The sequence below is a fragment of the Glycine soja genome, chromosome 2, assembly GCF_004193775.1.
Source record: "Glycine soja cultivar W05 chromosome 2, ASM419377v2, whole genome shotgun sequence".
Taxonomy (NCBI): domain Eukaryota; kingdom Viridiplantae; phylum Streptophyta; class Magnoliopsida; order Fabales; family Fabaceae; genus Glycine; species Glycine soja.
Window position 1 is genome coordinate 617823 of NC_041003.1, and position 23058 is coordinate 640880.

Sequence of the window (23058 nt, forward strand, 5' to 3'; positions counted from 1 at the left end):
GAGTACAGCGTAGTTCAAAACAGTTAATAAAAATTTAACAGCACAACCAAATGGGAACATTGATGTATAAACTTTACATTTTAGAAACTTGTCGAAGTTTTCGTGTGATTTTACTATATATACTATTTTATTAAAAGGGACAGCACTTAACGTAAACAGCAAATGCTTGCCAGATTTTTGAGACAGCGCAACATCAATGTCATGTCTTCATTGCTGGAAAGTAGTTATGTAGTTGGTAGGTCTCTATGACGTGCTTGATATATATATATATGAAAAAATAAAATTAAAAAATATTAATGAAGGAAAGTATATAAGAAAAATAAGTTTTGAGTTAATATTTACTTAAAACTTTTCTAGTAATATAGATTATATTTCTAATTTTATCTATAAATTAATAATAAATAATTTTTAAGCTTATTATTTATTAGAACTTATATATTTAAATAATTATGTAAAAAAAATCTGACCCCTCTTTAATACATTTGTTTCTGGTTAGTTATTGATGATTAATTTTGATAAAATTTTATATAAATAATATTAAAACATGTAAATATAATTCAATAGTTGAATTGATAAAAATATATATTTTTATATTAAGTTATTAAATAATATAATAATTATTTAAATTACATCCATATAATTTGATCCATCGTATATATATATATTAAAAAAACCTTATATAGATTTAGTTTTTATACAAGGATGCTCCCGAAATTTTTTTATATTATGTAATGTTTGATGACATTAGCCCAAGCTAACCGTAACCATAAGTTCACTTAATTTAATATTTTTTATATAAATTTTCAAGCAAGATTTTATTTCCATTCCTCAATCTTTCTTTAACTGCATATGACGTATCCACGTATATCATAACATGTAATTGAATGGCAAATGTTGTGACTTCAAATTAATTTTAAGTATATATTATTTGACCATTTTCATCTTAAAGTATCTCAAGCTCTGCATATATATATATATATATCAAACACTTCATTGTTATTATTATTTTATTTGTTACATCATATTATTTACTTCCTCAATTCTATAATAATGGTTGTATAAAAAAAGTTGTTACAAGATAATTACAATTCTATAATTACAAGATTATGTTCTGCATAATCTTAATTTTTTTTCATTTATATCCCTTATTATATTAATGATATCGATTATAGAAATTAAAAAATAAATTAATAATGATAAAATAATTAATTTTATAAAATTGTTATTCTTTTTTATTCACTTATTAATTTTTTTATCTATATAAAATAACTTAAGACAATAATTATAATCAATCATAGGAGTATATTTTTTTATATTGTCATATCACTTATATTATTTTTTAATCATGTTATAAGTATTAGTTTTATTAATAATTAATCTTTATTAAAAAATTTAACTTACCGCCTTAATGAAATTTTCTCATTTTGTCACAAAATTACATTTTTTTTCTACTGCGAGTCAAACTCAAGAAATTTAAATTCAATTCTATTAAGACAAACAACATTTATTTAACTACTCATTTAGTCTTATATTTAAAATTAAAAAACATGGTATGCATAAGAACTTAAAAGGAAATTTTTTAAGTATAGATAATAAAAATATATAGGTATCAAACAATTTTTTTTTAAGTAAACAGAAGTACTAAAAGTTTATAACAACTTAGACTTCCGGTGCTATATCAAATAAGTTAGACTCCATTAATGTACTAAATGACTAATTAAATCCTTTTTTTTTCTCCACTATTAAATAACATTTGATAGGATATTCACCAATCTTTTTTCTATTCTTTTACCTCAGTCAACGTAGGAAATTACATGTGTGATGTCCCCAGTTTCCTTCGGTGTGATGTCCCACTCGTGATCCACATACTTTAGACTTTGGTGGGATCCTCACCATACATTTCCCGGGAAAAGACAATTTCACGATTCAATAACTTCTGACTTTAATGCCAACTGCATTAAAGTCTACATTACTAGCTAAGCCTAATTTAGTAATTTACACTATGTTCAATTTGATTTGTTCTTTGTTTGATTCTTCTTTAGCTAAACTTCAAGATGTGTTGGTTAACACTGAACATCTAGCTCATGGGTATTTGATACCTTCTCTAATATAATTTGAAGTGGGTTTGTGGCTTGAATTGAAGAGTTTCTATCAGTTAGTCATCTTTCTTTGTCTCTAAGGATTTGTTCAAGCTCTAGTTGTTTGTCAATATATGTATGTATACAGTCTTCTTTGTTTCGTTGTTTATGTTTTTGAGATGAACCGTGCTATGCAGCAGAACCTTTTTATTGATCTTTAGTCAATTTTGGTTAATAATTGGAGATTTCCCATTTGCATGTTTTTATCATTGGTACCTTGGTGGGGTTTAGAGTTTAGATTGATGAGTGTGTGAGACATGTGGGGAAATGTTTCTATGAGTTGGATTTAGGTTGCATGGCATAAAGAAAACAAAGAGGCAAAGAAGTTGGAATTGGAGATTCAGATAAGATAATCTACCCGTTGGTCTGATATCTAAGGAGTTAAGTCCTTTTTCACCGTGATTTGAGGCTATAAATAGCTTTGTTATATTGACAAAATTCCAGATCCAAGGTTTTATAGTCAGTGCCAGGGACTTCAGCTGCTTTGTGTTGTGTGGGTAAGAATATTCAATTCAATAAGAAAACTATATAGTTTTCAAGGTGAGTACTGTATTTGTTTGTGTGTAAAAAAGGAAACTTAAGGAGAAGTACTTATAGTTTGATGGGGGTTAAGGCTTTGGCTATGGCATGAGGAATCTGAAGTATTCTATATGGGTATGAATAAGACTATAGTTTGGTTTAGGAGGGACCTTAGAATCGAGGACAATCCTGCATTAGCTGCTGCTGCTGCTGCCATGGATGGTTCTGTCTTCCCTGTCTATATTTGGTGTCCCAAAGAGGAAGGGCAATTTTATCCGGGTCGAGTGTCGAGGTGGTGGCTGAAGCAGTCTCTTGCACACTTGGATAAGTCACTGAAATCACTTGGAGCTGAACTAATGCTTATCAAAACTGATAGTACTCTTGAGGCTCTTTTGGAATGTGTAAATGCAATTCAAGCAACAAAAGTAGTGTTTAACCATCTCTATGGTAAGGGTTTTTGTTCAAGAAGATAGCTTTTTATGGAATTAACTTTCTTTGTTGAAGGCTCTAACCACATTTGTATTGCTTCCTACTATAATTTATTTTGGTGCTGTTAAAAAATTTGAAACTCCAAAAGTTGAGGAAGCAAGTAGGTTTCTGTCAAAATATTATATTGAGCTTAGAACTTAACGATAAGGTGGGATATTTTTTTTATTGTTTGCTTTGTCTTCTATATATATATATTAAAGGATTGCCTAGTGCACTAGGCTCCCATCACTGTGGGGTCTTGGGAGGGTTATATTATATGCAACCAGAGGGATTATTTCCTTGTCTAGAAGCCAACCATACGGTTATGCCAAGCTTCATCTTCATCCTCATTAAATAATTATATTGTTTTTATTTATTCATAGTGAGTTTTGCTGTGGAATTCGAATTGCGGTGTACATCAACAGGGTGGAAACCTGGCATTACATGCTTAGGACAACAGAAGATATTTGGATAAACCTGAAGAAGAACACAAAACTATTTAAGTTGCTAAAGTTAAAACAAGATCATCTTTTTCTGTACAGTTTGTACTATATGGTTGAAGTGGAGAATATATTATCTGATTACACATTTGATTTGACAAAAGCAGTCTGCAATTTTACAACATGACACCATCTTGTCAAAAACCAAATGAATATCATCTACTGCCATCAGGCATTTTATGTAGGCAAACATTGTTTTTCTTTATGTAGGCAAAAAATGTCCTTCTTGATTTCTCTCTTCCCCGTTTCACAAAACTAGAAACCATGCAATCTATCTTGAATACTGAATAAGTGAATAGAAAATCATTTGGTTGACACCTCATATGATGCTGCAAAAATTGATAAAAATGCCTCATAGTGAGAAAATTTTCTGATATAGCTTCTCAATTCAATGCCAGATATTTGATCACTATTTCTTTTCCCAGATCCGGTTTCGCTTGTTCGTGATCACAACATCAAAGAAAAGCTAGTGGAACTTGGTATAAGTGTGAAAAGCTACAATGGGGATTTGTTGTTTGAACCATGGAGTATATACGATGAGACCGGACATGCTTTTACAACCTTTGATCCCTTTTGGAACAGATGCTTGCATATGCAAATCAAAGCTTTTTCACTTATTCCTCCTCAATTAATTCTAGCGGAAGGTACGACTATATTCACGCTACTATGGTTTGATTGTTTCTTGATAATATGATAATTGATATCAGGTATTTACTGGAGTCGAGATATATAAAAACCAATGAGAATTTGAGCATATATAATATCTTCTTGTGGCAACAACCAGCTATGTGATGATGTTATTCTGTTATTATACCATCCTGCCCACAAATTGACATATATTTGTACACACGAAACACTAAGATGAGATTTTGGTTCTCTATCTTCTTCTGTTGATTACAGGAAAAGTTGGGAAATGTTCAATTGAACAACTAGGTCTTGAGGATGAATCAGAAAAATCGAGCAATGCATTATTAGGAAGAGCATGGTATCCAGGTTGGAACAAGACTGACAAGGCTTTAACCGAATTTGTTGAACAGCACCTACTTCACTACTCCAAAAACAGGTTAAAGGTTGGTGGGGATTCCACTTCACTCTTGTCACCATATATTCATTTTGGAGAACTGAGTGTGAGGAAAGTTTTTCAGTTGGCACGTACCAAGCAGATATTATGGGCAAATGAAGGAAACAGTGCTGGTGAAGAGAGTGCAACTGTTTTTCTCAGGGCCATTGGACTTAGAGAGTACTCGCGCTATCTTTGTTTCAATTTCCCATCCACCATAGAGAAGCCACTGCTTGGGAACTTGGCATTTTTCCCTTGGAAGACTGATCCTGCCAACTTTAAGGCTTGGAGACAAGGTAGGACTGGCTATCCTTTGGTTGATGCAGGAATGAGAGAACTATGGGCAACAGGATGGATACACAACAAAATAAGAGTCATAGTTTCTAGTTTCGCTGTGAAAATGTTGCTCATACCATGGAGATGGGGAATGAAATATTTCTGGGACACACTTTTGGATGCAGATCTTGAAAGTGATATCTTGGGCTGGCAGTACATCTCTGGCTGCTTGCCTGATGGCCACAAGCTTGAGCGCTTGGACGATCCTGCGGTATGTCGTGTTTTCTTGACTCATAAGTTTTACTATTTTCTTTGTGACTCTAGGATCTAAGGATCTCACATTCATATTTTAATTTCTACTCATTTGAAGTTTGCGTGACCAGCATAATCTATATAAAATATCACATTATGTTGTTCAATTTGATTTTTCTGAACTGAAACTTTTTTCTGTGTTTGATAAGACAAAATTGCAGCACAAATCGCTTCCTAGATTTATGTTGTTCTTGTGGCAGTAAAAACATTATAGATTTTCATTTCAGATTTTTTTTTTAAATGCATTTGATATCTAGAGAAATTTATCCGTTCATATTTACTTTCGATTTTTTTATGTGGCTATCTGATTTCTGCTTGACATAGTTAATTTGTATGTTCAAATTCTACAGTTATAAATTATAATTATATACCAAATCATGAACCAACTATCCGAAATCTAAAGCTATTAGGTGAAGGACAATAATGGTTATATATTAAAATTAAGATAACTAACAAAGTCCTCTTTTGGTCAAGTTGTATATAATGAGGAATAAATACTACTCACTCAAAGCATAAGATTCTGACACATTAGAGACAGTACTCAAACTTCTCTATTTTTGTCTCACTTTGGGAACAGATTCATGGGGCTAAATTCGATCCAGAAGGTGAGTATGTACGCCAATGGTTGCCTGAGTTGGCAAGAATGCCAGCTGAGTGGATTCATCACCCTTGGAATGCACCCCTTACTGTGCTAAGAGCATCAGGAGTTGAGTTAGGTCAAAACTATCCGAAACCAATCATTGACATAGATCAGGCAAGAGAACAATTGACTGAAGCAATATTCAAGATGTGGGAAAATGAGGCAGCTTCGAAAGGATCTGGCTCAGAAGAGAGAAATGAAGTTGTTGATGAGAGTGAAAGTTTGGCCATTCCAAAAGTTTTCTTGAAGGACAAGGTTTCGCACATCACTTCTTCATCTAATGATCAGAAGGTGCCAACACTTGATAATCCCCAGATTGATCCTCCTAATAGAAAGAGACCAAAATGTTCGGCAGAGGTCGAGCAGAAGCAGAATAATTCGCGAAATCTTAGCAAGGATACCGGGGTGTCAAGCATTGATCAAGACGTGTCCTCCACGGCTGAATCTTCATGCAAGAGGGAGAGTTCAAGCTCTTATTCATTCTCTGTCCCACAATAATGTTCCTCGTCTTCTAATATCAAATTTTTTTAAGTCCTTTATAGCTTCTCTTGATTCACTAAGGCATTGTTTCATGAAGGATGGTATATGATTTTGTTGGATAAAATGCATGCTCAAGAACCTTATCAAACTCAGGATATTCTTTATCTATCCTCTATTAAAGGCGTTTGGTTTTTTACTTTATTTTTTATGGGGAGATGTTAATTTGTTGTTTTGTTAGAAATGTTAATCCGGAGGATTCGAACCCACAACCTTTTTTTCCTTCTTTCTCCTTTCACCCTTCCCAACTAATGGGCCAACCTTATATCTCCCTAAAAGTCATTTGGTTGTAGATGGTTTTACATTATGAGGATCAACCCTCATGATTATGTGGTCGGTTATAATTAGCCTATCTAAAGCGCTGATTTGCTTCAGTTGCTAACTTGTTTCAATTCAATTATTTATGTTACAGCTAGCCTTTATTGATGTTTGCATCAGTTGCATGTCAAAAATGCCTTTTCTTACAGTGCCTAAACAAGCCCTTTGGACTCAGTTTAGACGGTTTAAACTATGTTGCAGTTTGGACATCATAGAAGCATTTTTGATTATTTTTTGTCTAGCTAATAAAAGTACCCATGTCTCTCTAGTACAGTGTATGTAGATAACTTAATTATTACAGGGAGTAATGAATGAGTGATAAGGTTAAGATTAGAAGCCTTAGGGATTTCTTTCAAACACAATTTCAAACCTAGGATTTTTGTTTGTTAAAAGTATTTCTTAAGTATTGGGTGATAATTAGTACAAAGGTATTTTTCTCAATGTAAGAAAGTATATTTTTTAAGACCAAAAAATGTATATTCTAGATTTGCTTAAAGGAAGAAGTTTACCTAGAGCTGAAACTATTGAAACCGCTATGATCTTTAACGTGATATATTATTTGAAAATGGAGATATTATTTCATATCTTGAATAATAATAAAAAAATTGAAGGGTAAATAACTTAGAGGGTTAGAGGGTGATCAATAAGATATTTTAATTAATTTTTAATTTTTGTATTAGTTGAAAAGTTTATTTGATTGTTTAATAAATAAATTTTTAAAATAGTTTTTAACTTTTCTGAGACATGACATTTTTTAAAACACTAACTTGTAAATTTTTATATTTATTTTTTTTTTCTTTAACATTTATTAAATTTCTTTTATAATATTTTCTTTTTAAGATAAAAATTTATTTTTACCTTTTTTTTCCATATGATAGAGATTTCTCAATTTAGTTTTTAATTATATATGAAATTGATAGTGATAAGTTTACATAGTTTTTTTAATTTCTTTTGGATATTTTACAAATAAAAAACTACAGGTGTTTAAAATTAATTTAATACTAAAATTATAAAACTACAAAATATATTTTTATAAAACAATTTAAATTAAATTTTGTATAAAAACATTACATATAAATATGTTTATTTATGTAATTTATATTTTTCAGTTAATTCAATAGATAATTTTATTAAACACTAAGAGAGTTTTTAAATTTCCAATTAGCTTTTCAACCTATAACTACCTTTTTAGTTACATAACCTAATATTACCTTTTATATGACTCTAGTTAGACAATAATGGTTGACATAAATTATAACAATTTATATCTTTTTACTAGGTTATCCTTTGAATCTTGACCTTAGGTATAAAATATACTATGCAACTTAGGAGAAAAATATTTCTCATATATATACTTAAAATTTTTGATAAATATCAGTCATTACTTTCAATGGTGGATACTTTATCTTGGTAAAAAAAAAAAACTCACGGTTATTCTGTCCATGTCATGCGATCTCACTTACCACTCATTGGGAGCTTGTTTAGCTTTGGGATAAGATAGCATAGCTGAATAGAAAAAATAATAAAACTTTAAAACTCGAAAACCAAATCATGCAAAAACAAATGAAATGTGGACCATCATGAAGGAGTATCAAGTACAGTCATCTTCGACCAAATCATTTATTTTCTCTACTAGTAATCATCCTTCTCTATGTTTCTTTTCCCCAATATGTTTCACAAAAAATAAAGTAATTTGTAGGCATAATTTTGAATTTATTATCTTTCAATTATCACAATCAAGATGATTGGACTCATACGTTATCACACACTCCATTCAGTTGATTGTGGGGAGTTGCTATAGCCTTAGCTGTGCGTGATTGTAAGCTTTGTATCCGCACTTGTAAGCATGCAACATTGACTTTATTTTTTTTTACTTCAAAAAATTATTTATAAAGTCTTTTTTTAAATATTATAATAATAAATATTTTTTTACGTAATTATTTATTGATGATAGTCCGAGTGAAACTATATAAGTCTTGTCTCCTAAAATAAAGTTTTAGATTTAGGTTTTATGAAAAAAAAGAAATATGTGATAAAAGTAGTCAATCATATTCTTAAGTAAAGATTAGTAATAAGTAAAATTAATAGATATTCTACGTTAATATTATAATATAAAATTATATCAATAATTCATGCATTTTTACATATAAAACGTGTTCTAAGAATATCAAAACTAGAATTTTTTTTATTTTTTTGCATTATCAAATATATCACTGATCGAAAGGTCCAAAGTTCACACACTAGTATCATATCTTCGTTTTTGCGGCAAGAAAATGGCAAAAAGGGAAGGAATAATAAATTTCTTATAATTACACGATGATTGGAAATTTAGAATGAGAATGATACTATTATAAGTTAATATTTGGCACGTATTATTATTAAAAAAAAAAAGTAGTCTGGCATTATCAATATTAAATTTGTTACCTTATCAATCAAAAGTTATCATTAATATAACATTTAAAATAACTATTATAAAAGAAAATAAATTTATTATACATGATTAATTATAATTAAATAACATCGTATTAAAACTTTACAACTTTACACTATGTACATATATTATTTATTCTTGTTATATTTAGCTAACAAATAGAAGTACAATTACCAGGTATCTATTTTGAACAAACAAACAATTTAGAAAGAACGAAGCATACAAACTGTAATTGCTTTAAAGCTCTAGCACCCTGAAGCATGCAGCTACTACATCATTAGTGTAAACATATCACAACCAAAAACCTGTATTAAAATGTACAAATATCACAATTTGAGGTTGAACCACTTTGTTGAACAGAAGCTTATCTTTCAATTATAACAATCAAGATGATTGGGCTTATATTTTATCGCCCACCCCATTTGGTTGACTTAGGAGAGTTGTGAATGCCCTAGCTGTGCGTGATTGAAAGCTTTGTATCTGCACGTGTAAACAAAAAGAAATACAAAATGCAGCATTGACTTTAAAAGCGCATGTATCGGTGAACGATGTAAAAAAGTTATAACTGATGCAAAATGACACTTTTTTTTATCAGTCCTAATTATAACCACGGTAAAAAAAATCATTTATGTTATAAATAATTTTCATACTACATTTTTTACATAAATAATTTTTTTATTTTCACTTATTTTTGTAAAAAAAGTCAAAATCTCAAGTAAATTTTGACAGAAATTGTTTTAATTTAAATAAAATAGTTTATATATTAGGTCTTTTCGTAAATACTAATAACAAATAATTTGTTTGGTATAACTTCAAAGACATAAGCCATTGATTAGTTTGTTTATTTCATCCACAATTTTGTGAAATATTAGTTAATTTATACCTTTTTGTTTAATTCTCAAACTTGCTTTTCAAACAATCTTAAAGTCTATTTTTTTTAACACATGCTATCCTTCTATCGATAGTTAAAAACTATTCTATGAAAGGACTAACATCCATTTAAGGATATTAATTCTTTTATGCAAACAAATTTGAAAAACAAACTCTTAATTATATATTTTGTTGGTAAACCGGTGGTTATGATAATTCTAATCATATCTTTATTTTGTTGCAAAGAAATGACAAAAAGCAAAGGAATAACAAATTTCTTATCATTACAAAATTATTGAAAATTTAGAATGGCAATGGCATTATTATGAGTTTAATAGACAAACTATCAATATTAAAAGTTATATTTAATATAACTTAAATAATTATTATAAAAGACAATAAATTAATCATAAATTGTGATTAAATAACAAAACAATAAAACTTTACAAATAATCAAAAGTAAAATTACCAGGTATCTATTTTAAACAAAAAAAAAAACAAAAGTAAGAACCAAAAGCAAACAAACTGTAATTATTTTTAAGCTCTAGCACCCTGAACCGTGCAACTACTACATCATTGGTGTAAACACGTCACAACCAAAACCCAGTATTAAAATGTACACATATCACAATTTGAAGTTGAACCACATTGTTGAACACAAACTTAACTTCAATCAAACAGGAACTGTCCTAGCAGACACTGCATGTTCAGCATCATTTTCACCATTCTCCCCACTCAACTCCTCCAGTGATTTTCCCTTTGATTCTGGAACAAGCAAGGTGAACAACATCCCAATGAAGTTGATCACACCAAGCATAATGAGTGAGTTCTTAATTCCAATACCAGTAGGGTACCCTGCATCAGTCTTGGAAGGGTCCTTGCTTTGTGCAGCATATAGGAACCCAAATGCACCCACAATTGCACCAGCCTTTCCTGCAGCAGCAGAGATTCCATGGCAAGTGGACCTTAGCCTTGCAGGGAAAATCTCTGCTGGCACAACAAATGTGGTGGAATTTGGACCAAAATTGGCAAAGAAAAAGGTGAAAGAGTACATCACCACAAACCCAATTCTGTTTTCTTTCTCAGACCAATGATCATATGGTATAGCCAAAGCAAACATGAACACAGTCATGAAGAAGAACCCCAACAATTGGATGGCAAAACGGCCCATGTAATCAATTAATGCCACTGTGAACCAGTAACCTGGCACAGTACTGCATAGTGCTATGAGTGTTTGTGCTCTTGCAATCTTATACACCTGCAATAAAAATAAAAAATCAGTCATGAAATAGTCTTGCACACTGATAGTGTAAAAGTTTTACACTTTTAATCAATAGAAATCAGCATTGGTATATAACTTTAAAGATAATTATCGTAAAAATTAATAAATTTATCATATATAATGATTTGGGATTGGATTATAGTGTAAAACTATTTTACATTGATGTCAATCAATAGTCTTTTTTCTCTAATTTGTATATAATCGTTTTTTAAATGCACTAAAAAAATTGTGACTTCAAAGGAAGAAAACAATTTTCATCACTAAATTTGGTTACTAATTAATTCATTGATTTTTGTTAGTACCTCGTGGATTGCATTCATTTCCTTTGCTGGAGGGATCCACCCAATTGCACTGAAAATGTCCTTCTGGAAAAGGTTTTGGCTGTAGAATGCTATGTCCAACAAGAACCAAGTGGTGGTGGTTCCCAACAAATGCAGGCCATGGCGTTTCACAAATTCCTTGGTGAACAAACCATACTTGTTGCTCTCATTCTCTGTCAATTTCTTCACCTTCTCCTCTTCAGCTTCAAGTTCCACTTGCAACACCTTAGACATGTCTGCAGCAGCTTGTTTTGCATTCTTGGCCACAAGGGCAGTGTAACGTGCTGTCTCTGGCATCTTCATGCGCCAGTAGTAGGTGAGTGCAGCAGGAACTGCACCAAACATCAAAACTATTCTCCAAACATAGTCAAATGCGGGGTCCAAGGATGCTTCTGGATTCTGTTCATAACTAGGAAGCTTGTACTTTTGGTCATATGCATATGAAACAATCAATGCCACCACTCCACCAGCCAGGATTCCGAATCCTTGCATTGCAAACACCGCGGCTATGAACGCGCCACGCGTCTTCTTGTTGGCATATTCAGACATGATTGTGGCAGAAAGAGGGTAGTCACCACCAATCCCAAACCCTAGCCAGAACCTGAAGAAGCAAAGTGAGGCCATGACACCCTCTGGAGTTGACCCAAAGGAGAGTCCTGAGGCAAGGGAGCACACTACCATGAGAATGAGTGTTAGTCCATAGACTCTTTTTCTCCCCATTTTGTCACCAAGCCAACCAAAGAATAGTTGGCCGGCTAATGTGCCACATAGTGCTACACCAGTCACAGAAGCTTGAACTCTTGGAGGAAGTGAACCTGGCTTTGGTGCACCTGGTTCTGTGTAATATAGCCTCCCTAGAAGCTTGGTGACTAGGGAAATGCAGAAGAGGTCATAGGCATCGGTGAAGAAACCCATTCCAGCGATCACAATAGCAGTGAAGTGGTACCATTGTGTCTTTGCCACATCAAGTGCATTCAAAACTCCCAATTCTCCAGCCATTAATTACTACTAAAATTGTTGGCTTATGTTACCTAAGTAGAGAGCAATAAATACCTTTCCTGTACAAGTACAAAAGATCAAGTTTAATTAACAACATTTTGACTATTGGAAATAATAATTGCACACTCAAAATGTGAAGTATCACTTAATGAAAAAGAAAAAAAATGAAAAAAAAAATATAAGTATTATATATAGAGAGAGAGGTTAGAACAACATTTGGCTATATGCATACCAACCAGGTTAATATATGTTGGAGTATATATGTAAGTATTAAATAAAATTTTATATTAGATAAAAATAAAAAAAATAAATATGATATAAATAAGAATAAAATTTATAAATTTAAATCTTAAAATTTTAAATTAAAATATGATATAATATTTACTTTTGTGATTGTTAATAATTTATTAATTAGTCTAAATTTTTTCATTGTTTAATCTCCTCACACAAAAATATCTATAAGCAGGAAATACAATACCAAGTAATTCTCATATATATAATGCAGAATGAATATATAAAAAAGTTTGACAACTCTTAATATTGAATATATTTATAATATATAAAGCCTGAAGGAAAAGTTATAGGTGACACATAAGCATAAACATCTTTATTATCAAGCCATGTTAGCATAAATATTATTTATTATGAATTCTCTACATTTCATATTTTCTTATTATATTAGAATATTTTTGTTTTTACGCCTTTTAATTAATTACAATTATTCATAAATTAATTATTTTAATATAGAATTTCAAAATATAATTCAATTAAGGAAAAGACGACAGAAAACAGCATGCATGCATGAAGAAAACATGAATATTCCTTCAATAACTACTATATATCAATTTTACTTTAATATTGATCTTATTTATCTCTTTCTTGGCAAATGTTGCAAAACACACCATCGATGCATGTCTTTTTAAAAAACTATAAAACGACCTTAGATGACATGGTTTATATTAACATCTATCTTTTGAAAGAATAAATTGATTTAATATTTTATTGCAATGATTACTAATTATTTACTATATATTTTGCTCTAAAGTGTATATATCAAAATATATACTAGGATGATTAGTTTTTATCATTTTATTTTTAATATTTGAGGAGTTATGTAATGATTTTCCTTTTACATATATCTATATCCTTTAGAGTCTCTGAATAATGATCACTAATATATTATAGTTATACTCATATATCAGTTAAAAAATATTTTATCATTTCCTAAATGTTAAATTAATGATAAGTACATAAATATTCTTAATTACATTGAAATAAAATAGAGTTGAAATGATAAAATTAATTATATCTCATTTATTTATTGAATTATGTTTCAATAAAATATTGATAAATAACTTATTAGTATTTAAAAATTGTACGACTTTTATAATTTTATAATTGTACCTATCCCGTAGAATGCATGATTCTATACCTAATAAATATAATAGAACATGATAAGAAGATAATATACTTTGTGTAAGAAATTAACCATCAAAGTGGTCGTTTGGAAAAAGCTGCGGCTAATTTTAACCTTTGTGAAGGCTGATGTAAGATATGGATAAACTACGCTTACTTCGGAATTAAAAACTTCACTGATGGTCATATTCAAATGAACTGACTCTTAATTTACTAAAATATTAATGTCTTCCATATCAGTTTCAGAATATCCTGACAGCTTATCGTAAAGTTTCAGCTAATTTTTCTTAAATTCCTTGTAATTTATGTGGTTGAATCTTCAAGTCTACTTTTTTTTAGGAGGAATCTTCAAGTCTATTTGAATATTTCCTGAAAAATATCTTGATGAATTACATGATAGATGGTGATCGAGGTAAGGAATAATTGACCTTGTGCGTGTTATGAAACTTTTTTCACGAAAAACATGCAACAACCCCTAACGATGAAAACATTTTGTGCTAATTAAACACATGAAGAAATTAGAGAAAGACAAAAGGACAAAGGCACAACGGACAATTTATTTTGTTTGCATACATTTGTTTCACTTCTAGGAGGACTACATACTATTGTAGCAGGCAAATAGCAGTGTAATTAACATCCCTGATGGAAAGTTAATGTGTTGTGGGAATGCATGATCGGATTGATAAAAATGACCCCAGAATTCAATGGTGAAATAATTATAGTTTGTTACCATTATCATATATAATTAATAACCAAATATTTACAAACAAACAAAAAAAGTGTTGTTACCTCAATAGAAAGAAACTCTTCCACTAATAAGTCTTGAACTCTCTTTCAGGTTCCATACATCACCAAAAAGCATGCACAACAAAATTTTCCAACTAACCAAGAGAGATAGAGAGCGCACAAACCTGATTTGAAGGAGTAATTGAACAAGTGTTAGTGTTGGGAAGTATGGTTGGCATCGTGTGCAACTACACACATATATATAACATAGTATAGCACCCATCCCAAGAATGTATTGCTTCAGAGTCAAAAGAATATACTCAGCGTCTACAGTATATGCTCAATCTTGAGCATTCACATCCTATCTTGTCAACGCTTCACAAACAAACACTACAAAAATGTTAGTTTATTTATTGTCAACCAGCTGGGCAATTTCACACTTGGTTTTTCTTGATACATCTCTCAACGTCCCAACATTTTAATTTGACTTGGTATGTGAATAATATGATAGATAATTTTTTTTTGTTATACTAAATTTAAAATAGACTCTGATATCATCTTAAAATAAACCTGACTCTGATATCATCTTAAAATATAGATTTATGATAATTTTATCTTATAAAATTGACTTATAATTAAAAATTATTTCCTACTTATATATTTTATTTAATTTTATCTTTAGTCAACAGAGGGTGCAGAAAGTAATTCCCTATAAACTAATGCTCTATGTTAATGTGAACCAACTATATTGTAATCCAGTTCACTAAGTACCTTTTCAAAGGCTAGGTTGGTCACAATCAGATTAAATTTCAGCAATTTTCTTTTGAAGCAACTGTTGTAATTTTAAATTAACAACTAACATTTTTTGTGTAATTTCATTTTCGGAAAATATTCAACATATATCAATTTTTCCTTCCATTTCATTTTTATTTTTCTCTATTTCTTTATTTTTTTATCATATCACTTACTGTATTTATTATTTTCTCTCACTAATTTTATTATTTTTTCTTTCTTTTTTCCTCCTAATTTACCTTAAAATGGGATCGAACTTTTTCAACCTTTTTTTGAGTCTAAGTTGTTTGTTTTACTTTACATTTTTTTTCTTGATGAATCTCCTTGCACGGTTACATTATTAAGATGGGTAGTTTTTATGGATTTTCTTCATGTATTTACTTTTAGTGACAATTTTATTCAACACAACACATGATGAAATATTAAAATGAATACATTTTTTAGCAAAAAATCTTGATTTATCATATGGCATGAGAACTGGGGGTGTTCACAAGTATGAATCACATGCGAACCCCAACTAATCCAAATCGATCCAAACAATTTGGTTTATGTCATCTATGTATTTGGGTTAAAAGAACCGATAAAAATCATTCATGTACTGGTTGGATCACGAGTTTAGATTTATAGATCCTTGACTTGTTGAACTGATCCGTGAACTCATAATTAAAATATAAATATTATATATATTAAAAACAAAAAAAATAACTTGACAATCAAGGAAGGTGTGGTAATGTATTAGTTCTTTTAGTGTTTTTAATAAAATAGTAACAATTTAATAAGTTGGGGGATAAATCCACCTCGTCACTGTAAGAAGCCAAGAATACGTTGTGATAAATATTTTTTTATAGAATTAAAATTTATGATAAATAACTTATATTGTGATATAAGATTAATTTTAACAATTGATAAAAAAAATTTAAAAATATTGAAATTAAACTTTAAAAAAATGGAAAGGATAGGTTAAAAGAGATAAGAAAAATCCATAAAAAATGTTAGTTGAAGACTTTTTTTAAATAAAAATGTTTTTGTTAAAAAAATAACTCATGAAATTGGTCTAATTATTATCCTATTTTTTCTTTATATTTAACAAAACTAATTTTAAAATATTTTTTCGTGTTGGGATAAAATCGTAACTCTTTTTTCTTATATAGGTCTAAAATTTGAATTTAACATAATTTTTGAATAGTTATAAAAATAATCCAATTCTGGACTGAAAGGAGAACCCACGCTTTGTTGTGTTGTGTGGTGGCGCTTTGTTTCTTAGTCGGCAGGTAACAATCCCTTCACTTCACAACAAACCATGTTTCATGCTTTTACATTTACTTTCCACTCTCAAATTTTCTTCACCAACCAATATAATTAACAATTCTTTTTATATATCACTTATTTTTTTATAGTGTGTTGTGTAGGTCACAAATACTAGTTTCATATTGATAAACATGATCATCTTCATATAACTATTTTTGTGAGTTTTGATAGAGTTCAGTTAATGGCAAAATAAGAAACCCCCCAAGCTTTGTGGTTGAAAAGGGATGGAATAGAGAAGAATCAAGTAAATTGACATTAGTCATGATTGTCGACTAATCATGCCTTCATTGTAACCGATTATTAACCATGAAGCCCTCTCTTGTGTGATTTTTTAAAATCTTTTGTGATATATGCTTTAATTGTGAAACCTTATTCCATTTAGAGACTCATGATTATCACATAGGATTGGTGAAAAGTGTATGCATGGTAAAGTTAACTTTTTACAAAGGTATATACTCTCAGAAAGATAGAAAACATTTTATACAATCCCTCACAAAGGTATATACTATGTTCAGTTATATCATTTGCTAATAATTTTCAGAAAGTAGGTACTAGGTAGTTGAGTATTTTGTCTTTTGATTACTCTAATGAAAATTTACTACAATTTTGTAAACTATTACATGTTTTATTTTTTGAAATAACAAAGTACTATAATTAATATTTCAAGTGCAAGAGTTGTTAATTTAAGCTGCTTTTGTTGTTCATTTTCTTTCTAATACCACCATAGGTCCATGTTACTTTCACTTACTTCTATTTTTTTTATTGTGGGTAGGTTCTTTAGAACTTACAAATGAGACAATTGAAAAAGAAAAGTGGTACAGAGAGTGTTAATGATTCATCTTCAATTCCACGAATTAGCACTCCCTCTCCATGTCATACTCAAAGTCCATCACAACAAGGGCCAGAAGCTCTTTCACAACCACAAGGACATGAAACTCCACCACAACAAGGGCAAGGACAACAACCTAAATATGCACAAGCAGAGGAAAAAAAATTGTTAGACCCCTTTCTAATGTTTGGGAACATTTTACTAAGAATGAAGATGGTAGGACTTATTGTAAGTACTATAATGCATTATGTGCAACAACTAGTTCTATCTATGGAACCTCTAACTTGAGAAGACATATGTTCCAATAATATAAGAAAAACCCACACAGGCAGGTTGATAAAAAACAAAAGGCAATTGTTTTTGGAAGTGATGGTGAGAGTGACCCTAATAAAGTTAGTATGAAACTTGTTGACTTTAAACAAGAGCAGACTCTAATAGCACTTGCAAAGATGATAATTATTGATGAACTTGCCTTTAAGTTTGTTGAAAATGAAGGATTTAGGAAATTCATGAAAGATGCTCAACCTAAATTTAAAATGCTTTCTCATGTCACTATTGCTAGATAGTGTTTAATGATGAAAAGGAGAAGTTGAAGCATGTGTTGTTTGCAAATAAACATGGTTTCACTTACTACGGATACTTGGACATCAATTCAAAATATGAATTACATATGTGTGAAAGCTCATTACATTGATGAAGGGTGAGAATTGAATAAAAAAATTGAAATTTTCTTTGATTTTTTACCACTAAGGTGAAACCATAGGGAGAAACCTAGAGAATTATTTAAAAGAATGGGGGATTTCAAAAGTTTGTTGTGTAACAGTGAATAATGCAAGTGCTAATAACTTGGCTATTTCATATTTGGCTAGAGCATTGAGTATTTTGAATAGGCATACTTTGTTGAATGAAGAGTTCATGCATATGCGATGTTCTGCTCATATTTTGAATTTAATTGTTAGTGATGGATTGAAAGAAATTGACATATCCATTAGGAAAAAAAGAGTTACAGATAAGTTTGTGAAGTCTTCTCCAAGTAGATTTGCAAGTTTTAAGAGGTGAGCTGAAGAAGTAAGTGTATCCATTAAGGCCACGTTAATACTTGATGTACCAACAAGGTGGAACTCTACTTATTTGATGCTAGATGTTGTTGAAAAATATGAGCATGCATTTTTTCGTTATGAGTATGTTAACGCTACATATGTGTTAAATCTCTTATCTAGTGAAGGGGAAGGTTGTCCCAAAGAGATTGATTGGCAACATGCTTGTGTTTTTATTAGCTTTTTGAAGACTTTCTATGATGCAACTCTTTTTTTTTCTGTCATTGCATGTTACTGCTAACACTTTTTTTAAGAAGCTGGTTAGTATTCAAAAATCACTAAAAGGTGGAGGCATAGTGATGACTTAGTGATACAAAGGATGACAACAAATATGCACTTAAAGTTTAACAAATATTGGGACAATGGTGAAATTAACTACCTTTTGCTTGTTGTTATTTTTCTTGATCCTCGTTATAAATGTGAGTACATTCAATTTTGTTTTAATTGTATGGACATGATAAAAAAATTGAAATACCTCATTCACAAGCTAATTTAGCAATATATACTAGAGCATCCCATTTCTCATCCTAGTAGCAATTCAACCAATTCTAGTATATTGGCTTCAAACATGGCCTCGCAACATAATGATGACAAAGGTGATAAGGGTGATGATTGGGATGATGAATTTAGAATGAAAATGAAGAAAAAACAGGGAGAGGTGCAAAAAAATGAGTTAGACAGATATTTAGAGAATGATGTTGAAGATGACCACGTTGAGTTTTACATTTTGAATTGGTGGAAATTGAAAGCATCTAAATATTATATTCTTTCCTATATGGCTAGAGATATATTGGTTATTCATATATCTATTGTATCATCTGAGTCTGCATTTAGTACATGAGGTAGAATTCTATATTCATTTCATAGTCCCTTGAATCCTACTACGGTTGAAGTTTTTATTTGTGTCCAAAATTGACTTAGATCTACTAAGCAAAATGTTAATAACTTGCAAGTTGAAATAAATGAAGTAGAAAAGATTAAATCAGGTGTGTAATCTCTTATTTCATTTTTTATATTTGTATAAAATATCAATTAATTTTTGTGCTAAGAGGGTTGTGCTTAAATTTTTAGAGTTGTTTGGTTTGACTTTAAATACCGCAAGTATCGGGACTCCATGTGTTGGGACTACTAGTGTTGGAACTTTTTAAAGTATTACTTTCAGATACATTGTTATTTGCTTCACTTTTTTTCATACTTTTTTTTACCATGTTTATAATATTAATGAATCATATTTTGTTAATTTATTTTAACAAATCTAGTTGCAACAAATTAATTTGTAGGAAATAATTGTGTTTCAGACTATTATAATAAATTTCGTTAAAGAATATTTTGTTTAAATTTGTATTAGTCTATTTTAAAATATTGTGTTGATGGTGTTAAATGAATCAATTTTACTACTTTCATACATTTGATAATATTGTATTAATTGTATTGGATATCTAAAAGAATTATGATATAAAATAATAGTTCTAAGAAAAAAAATCAAATTCAAATGAATAATTCGTTGATCGAACTGAAGCAAATAATTTATAAATGAGTTAGGTTATGTTAAGTTAAAAAAATTATGAAAATCGAACAAATCAAATTTAATTAAATCAAATTCTAAATTCAATTAAAATCAATCTGAACTGACTCCTAATGTAAACTACTCCCTTCAATTATTTAATTTAGTCCGTTTGTATATTAAGATTTGTACTTTGATTTTCTGTGATAATGATGCCACATGACACATGCAATGATGCAACGCCCGATATAATGTGAAAGTGTACGTGAAACTGCTCAGTTTATGGTTTGCCACAATAGCAACTTGCAATTAAACTAAGATGTTATACGCGGGATTAGTGGGTGATGATTGATAAGTCAATATAGCGAAGGGTAAGGCTGTGTACAACATCCCTTGCATATGCGGTAAAGTTATGCCTTGGTGGGTTCGAATCCGGAAACAGCCTCTTTGCATATGCAAGGGTAAGGCTGCGTTCGATTATCCATCAATTCTTTTTCAGAGTAAGATAATTGTTATCAACAAGGGTTAGTTTAAAAGGTAATTTAGAGTGTATTTGGGAACACTTAAATTTTTTTAGAACATTTTTTTATTTAGAAAAAACTTCTATTCATATATGTTTGAAAATTATATTTGATAAAATTAGCTAGCTAATAAATTAATTCAAAGCTTATAAGATGTAAATTAGGAGTTGAAAATCTGAAACCTTATAAAATAGTTGATTTAATTAAAAATATTTGGTAAGATTGTAACTGATAAATTAATTAGCCAATAAATATCAAATGATGGAAAAGAATATATTTATAATATTTGAATTTATTTTTAATAAAACTAGTATAGGTAACATTATACTTTTTTCTTTTAATCTTAGCACGGAATGAATAATTCTTTAATACAAACTAAACAAAATATACGCCTTTAAAAAAACTAAACAAAATATATTATTTTACAACAGTTTTTATCTTATGCAAATAAAAGATTTACTATCTATAATTTAACAACTAACAAAAAAAATTAACACAATGTAAAATCAAATAACTAATTGAGTCATGATAATATAAAGCTTTGAAATTGTCATTTGTCTAACAATAAATGATAGAACAACAAAAATTACGCATAATAATAACTACATTATGAATATCTTACAACAAGAAGTATATCGCAAATCATCCATAGGCAATTAATATGTACTATCAAAATATCATAAACTCAATTCAGGATTATGAAATTTTATATGAAAGTATCAAAGAAAAATCAATATAAGTACAATGTTCAGCTAAGTTTGGTTTTTAGAATAGGAGCTAAAAACCGAAACCAAACCGCAAGAAAAATGTATTTTTTTTTTGTTTTTGATTTATTTTAGTTTTAAATTTCATTGGTTTTGATTTTTTTTTATCGAATTAACAATTTAAAAGAGTTTGGTTCAGTTTTAAACTTATAATGTATATATTATACTTTAATTTAAAAAAAATTGTATGATAGAAATTCGTTCTTGAAATTGTTAATTTGTTAATCAATTTAACAACTCAAATAATCATTTTTAGCTAGAGATTAATTTTATATTTTCTAAATATTACTAACATACTAAATGAATAAAATATTCACACAAGAAATACTGAATTAAAAAAACCAAAATAAAGTACAAAACGTACAAGTTTCAAACACAGCCGTACAGCGTGCATTATATTAGTACATTGCTCTTTAATTATTTACTGTATCTATCATCAATTTTGTGCTTGCATTATATTATTCGAGTCAAATCACGGGCGCACATTTTATTGCCGATTAATTATTTTTTTTATTGTTGCCCATAAATATCTTTTTTATTATTAATGTCAATAAATATCTTAACGAATGTGTAATGTGTATCAAAAAAATTATTTGTTGTAACAATCAACGAAAGTCACATTTGATGGAAATATTTTATTGAGTTAAGGTGATTGGTAAAGGTAAAATAGTACATTTATGAGGATCTTTAATTATTTATCTTATTAAATAATTTAATTAGAGAAATATAATATTCGATTGTAATTAAATTTATTTTTTAATTCAAAAGACTTATATTTTCATCTTTTTTCATGAGAATAATTTTATGAAAAACTTGACAAAAAAAATTCAAAAAATATTATTTGTTGGAAATATTTTTTTTTTAAATCAACCCAAACATAAGAAACTAACATTCTCAGCTGAAGATTTTCAAAAAAATTTCAAAAAATTCTTGTACCAAATGCATTCTTAAAGAGTAAATTCAACTATGTTTCATTAAAATATGCTTAGATTACCCAAAAAATTAAAAATTAAAAATTCCACACTATAGATAAAATGTGGTATATTAATTTATGTTTTGTGCTAACTAGGGTTCGACCTAGTGGTGCATATGGTTTGGTTAGAAACTAAGTTGGCCTAACATCCCACACTTAGGAAACATGTTCCAAAGCATCAAACACATGAGACCAACCACTTAAACAAAGTAACGACTAACTATCATCTCTTTAAACATTTCAAAAACAGATCAATCATATTCGTAATATTTATTGTTAAATATAAAAGTCAACTGAGTTATTTAACCCTCAAATTAAATACAATATTACTAGTTTTAGTATCCGTGATGCAAAGAATTTATTGATGAGATAATTAAGTTGAATGAATAAATTATTCAAGATATATAGAAGATAGTAGGTAAGAGAAAAGTAAATTTCTATTAAAATTATTAAAACAA

At 29.5% G+C, this 23058-nt stretch overlaps 2 protein-coding genes across 3 annotated transcripts; one reads left to right on the forward strand and one right to left on the reverse strand.

Moving 5' to 3' along the window:
* The first annotated feature begins 1991 nt into the window (after positions 1-1991).
* On the forward strand, positions 1992-6594 carry LOC114377802 (cryptochrome-1-like). Its single transcript, XM_028336334.1, has 4 exons — positions 1992-3104; positions 4051-4269; positions 4526-5232; positions 5851-6594. Exons 1-4 carry the CDS (start codon positions 2789-2791, stop codon positions 6409-6411), a joined length of 1803 nt encoding a protein of 600 aa, XP_028192135.1. The 5' UTR covers positions 1992-2788; the 3' UTR covers positions 6412-6594.
* Positions 6595-10519: 3925 nt separating this feature from the next.
* On the reverse strand, positions 10520-15127 carry LOC114377818 (probable inorganic phosphate transporter 1-3). Of its 2 annotated transcripts, none has more exons than XM_028336336.1 (3): positions 14998-15127; positions 11654-12729; positions 10520-11327 (listed from the first exon to the last, which is right to left on the reverse strand). In XM_028336336.1, exons 2-3 carry the CDS (start codon positions 12668-12670, stop codon positions 10743-10745), a joined length of 1602 nt encoding a protein of 533 aa, XP_028192137.1. In that variant the 5' UTR covers positions 12671-12729; positions 14998-15127; the 3' UTR covers positions 10520-10742. The 2 variants fall into 2 exon arrangements, with proteins under 2 accessions (XP_028192137.1, XP_028192136.1); XM_028336335.1 differs by having other exon boundaries at positions 14876-15055.
* Between the last annotated feature and the right edge of the window lie 7931 nt (positions 15128-23058).

What these genes read in the sequence shown, in the direction of transcription:
- LOC114377818 (XM_028336336.1), bottom strand. Translation starts at nt 12,670, where the DNA reads ATGGCTGGAGAATTGGGAGTTTTGAATGCACTTGATGTGGCAAAGACA. An exon ending in AAATGAATGCAATCCACGAG is followed by an intron (nt 11,328 to 11,653) that starts GTACTAACAAAA and finishes TTTTTATTGCAG; the next exon opens with GTGTATAAGATTGCAAGAGC.
- LOC114377802 (XM_028336334.1), top strand. Translation starts at nt 2,789, where the DNA reads ATGGGTATGAATAAGACTATAGTTTGGTTTAGGAGGGACCTTAGAATC. An exon ending in AGTGTTTAACCATCTCTATG is followed by an intron (nt 3,105 to 4,050) that starts GTAAGGGTTTTT and finishes TTCTTTTCCCAG; the next exon opens with ATCCGGTTTCGCTTGTTCGT. An exon ending in TCAATTAATTCTAGCGGAAG is followed by an intron (nt 4,270 to 4,525) that starts GTACGACTATAT and finishes TGTTGATTACAG; the next exon opens with GAAAAGTTGGGAAATGTTCA.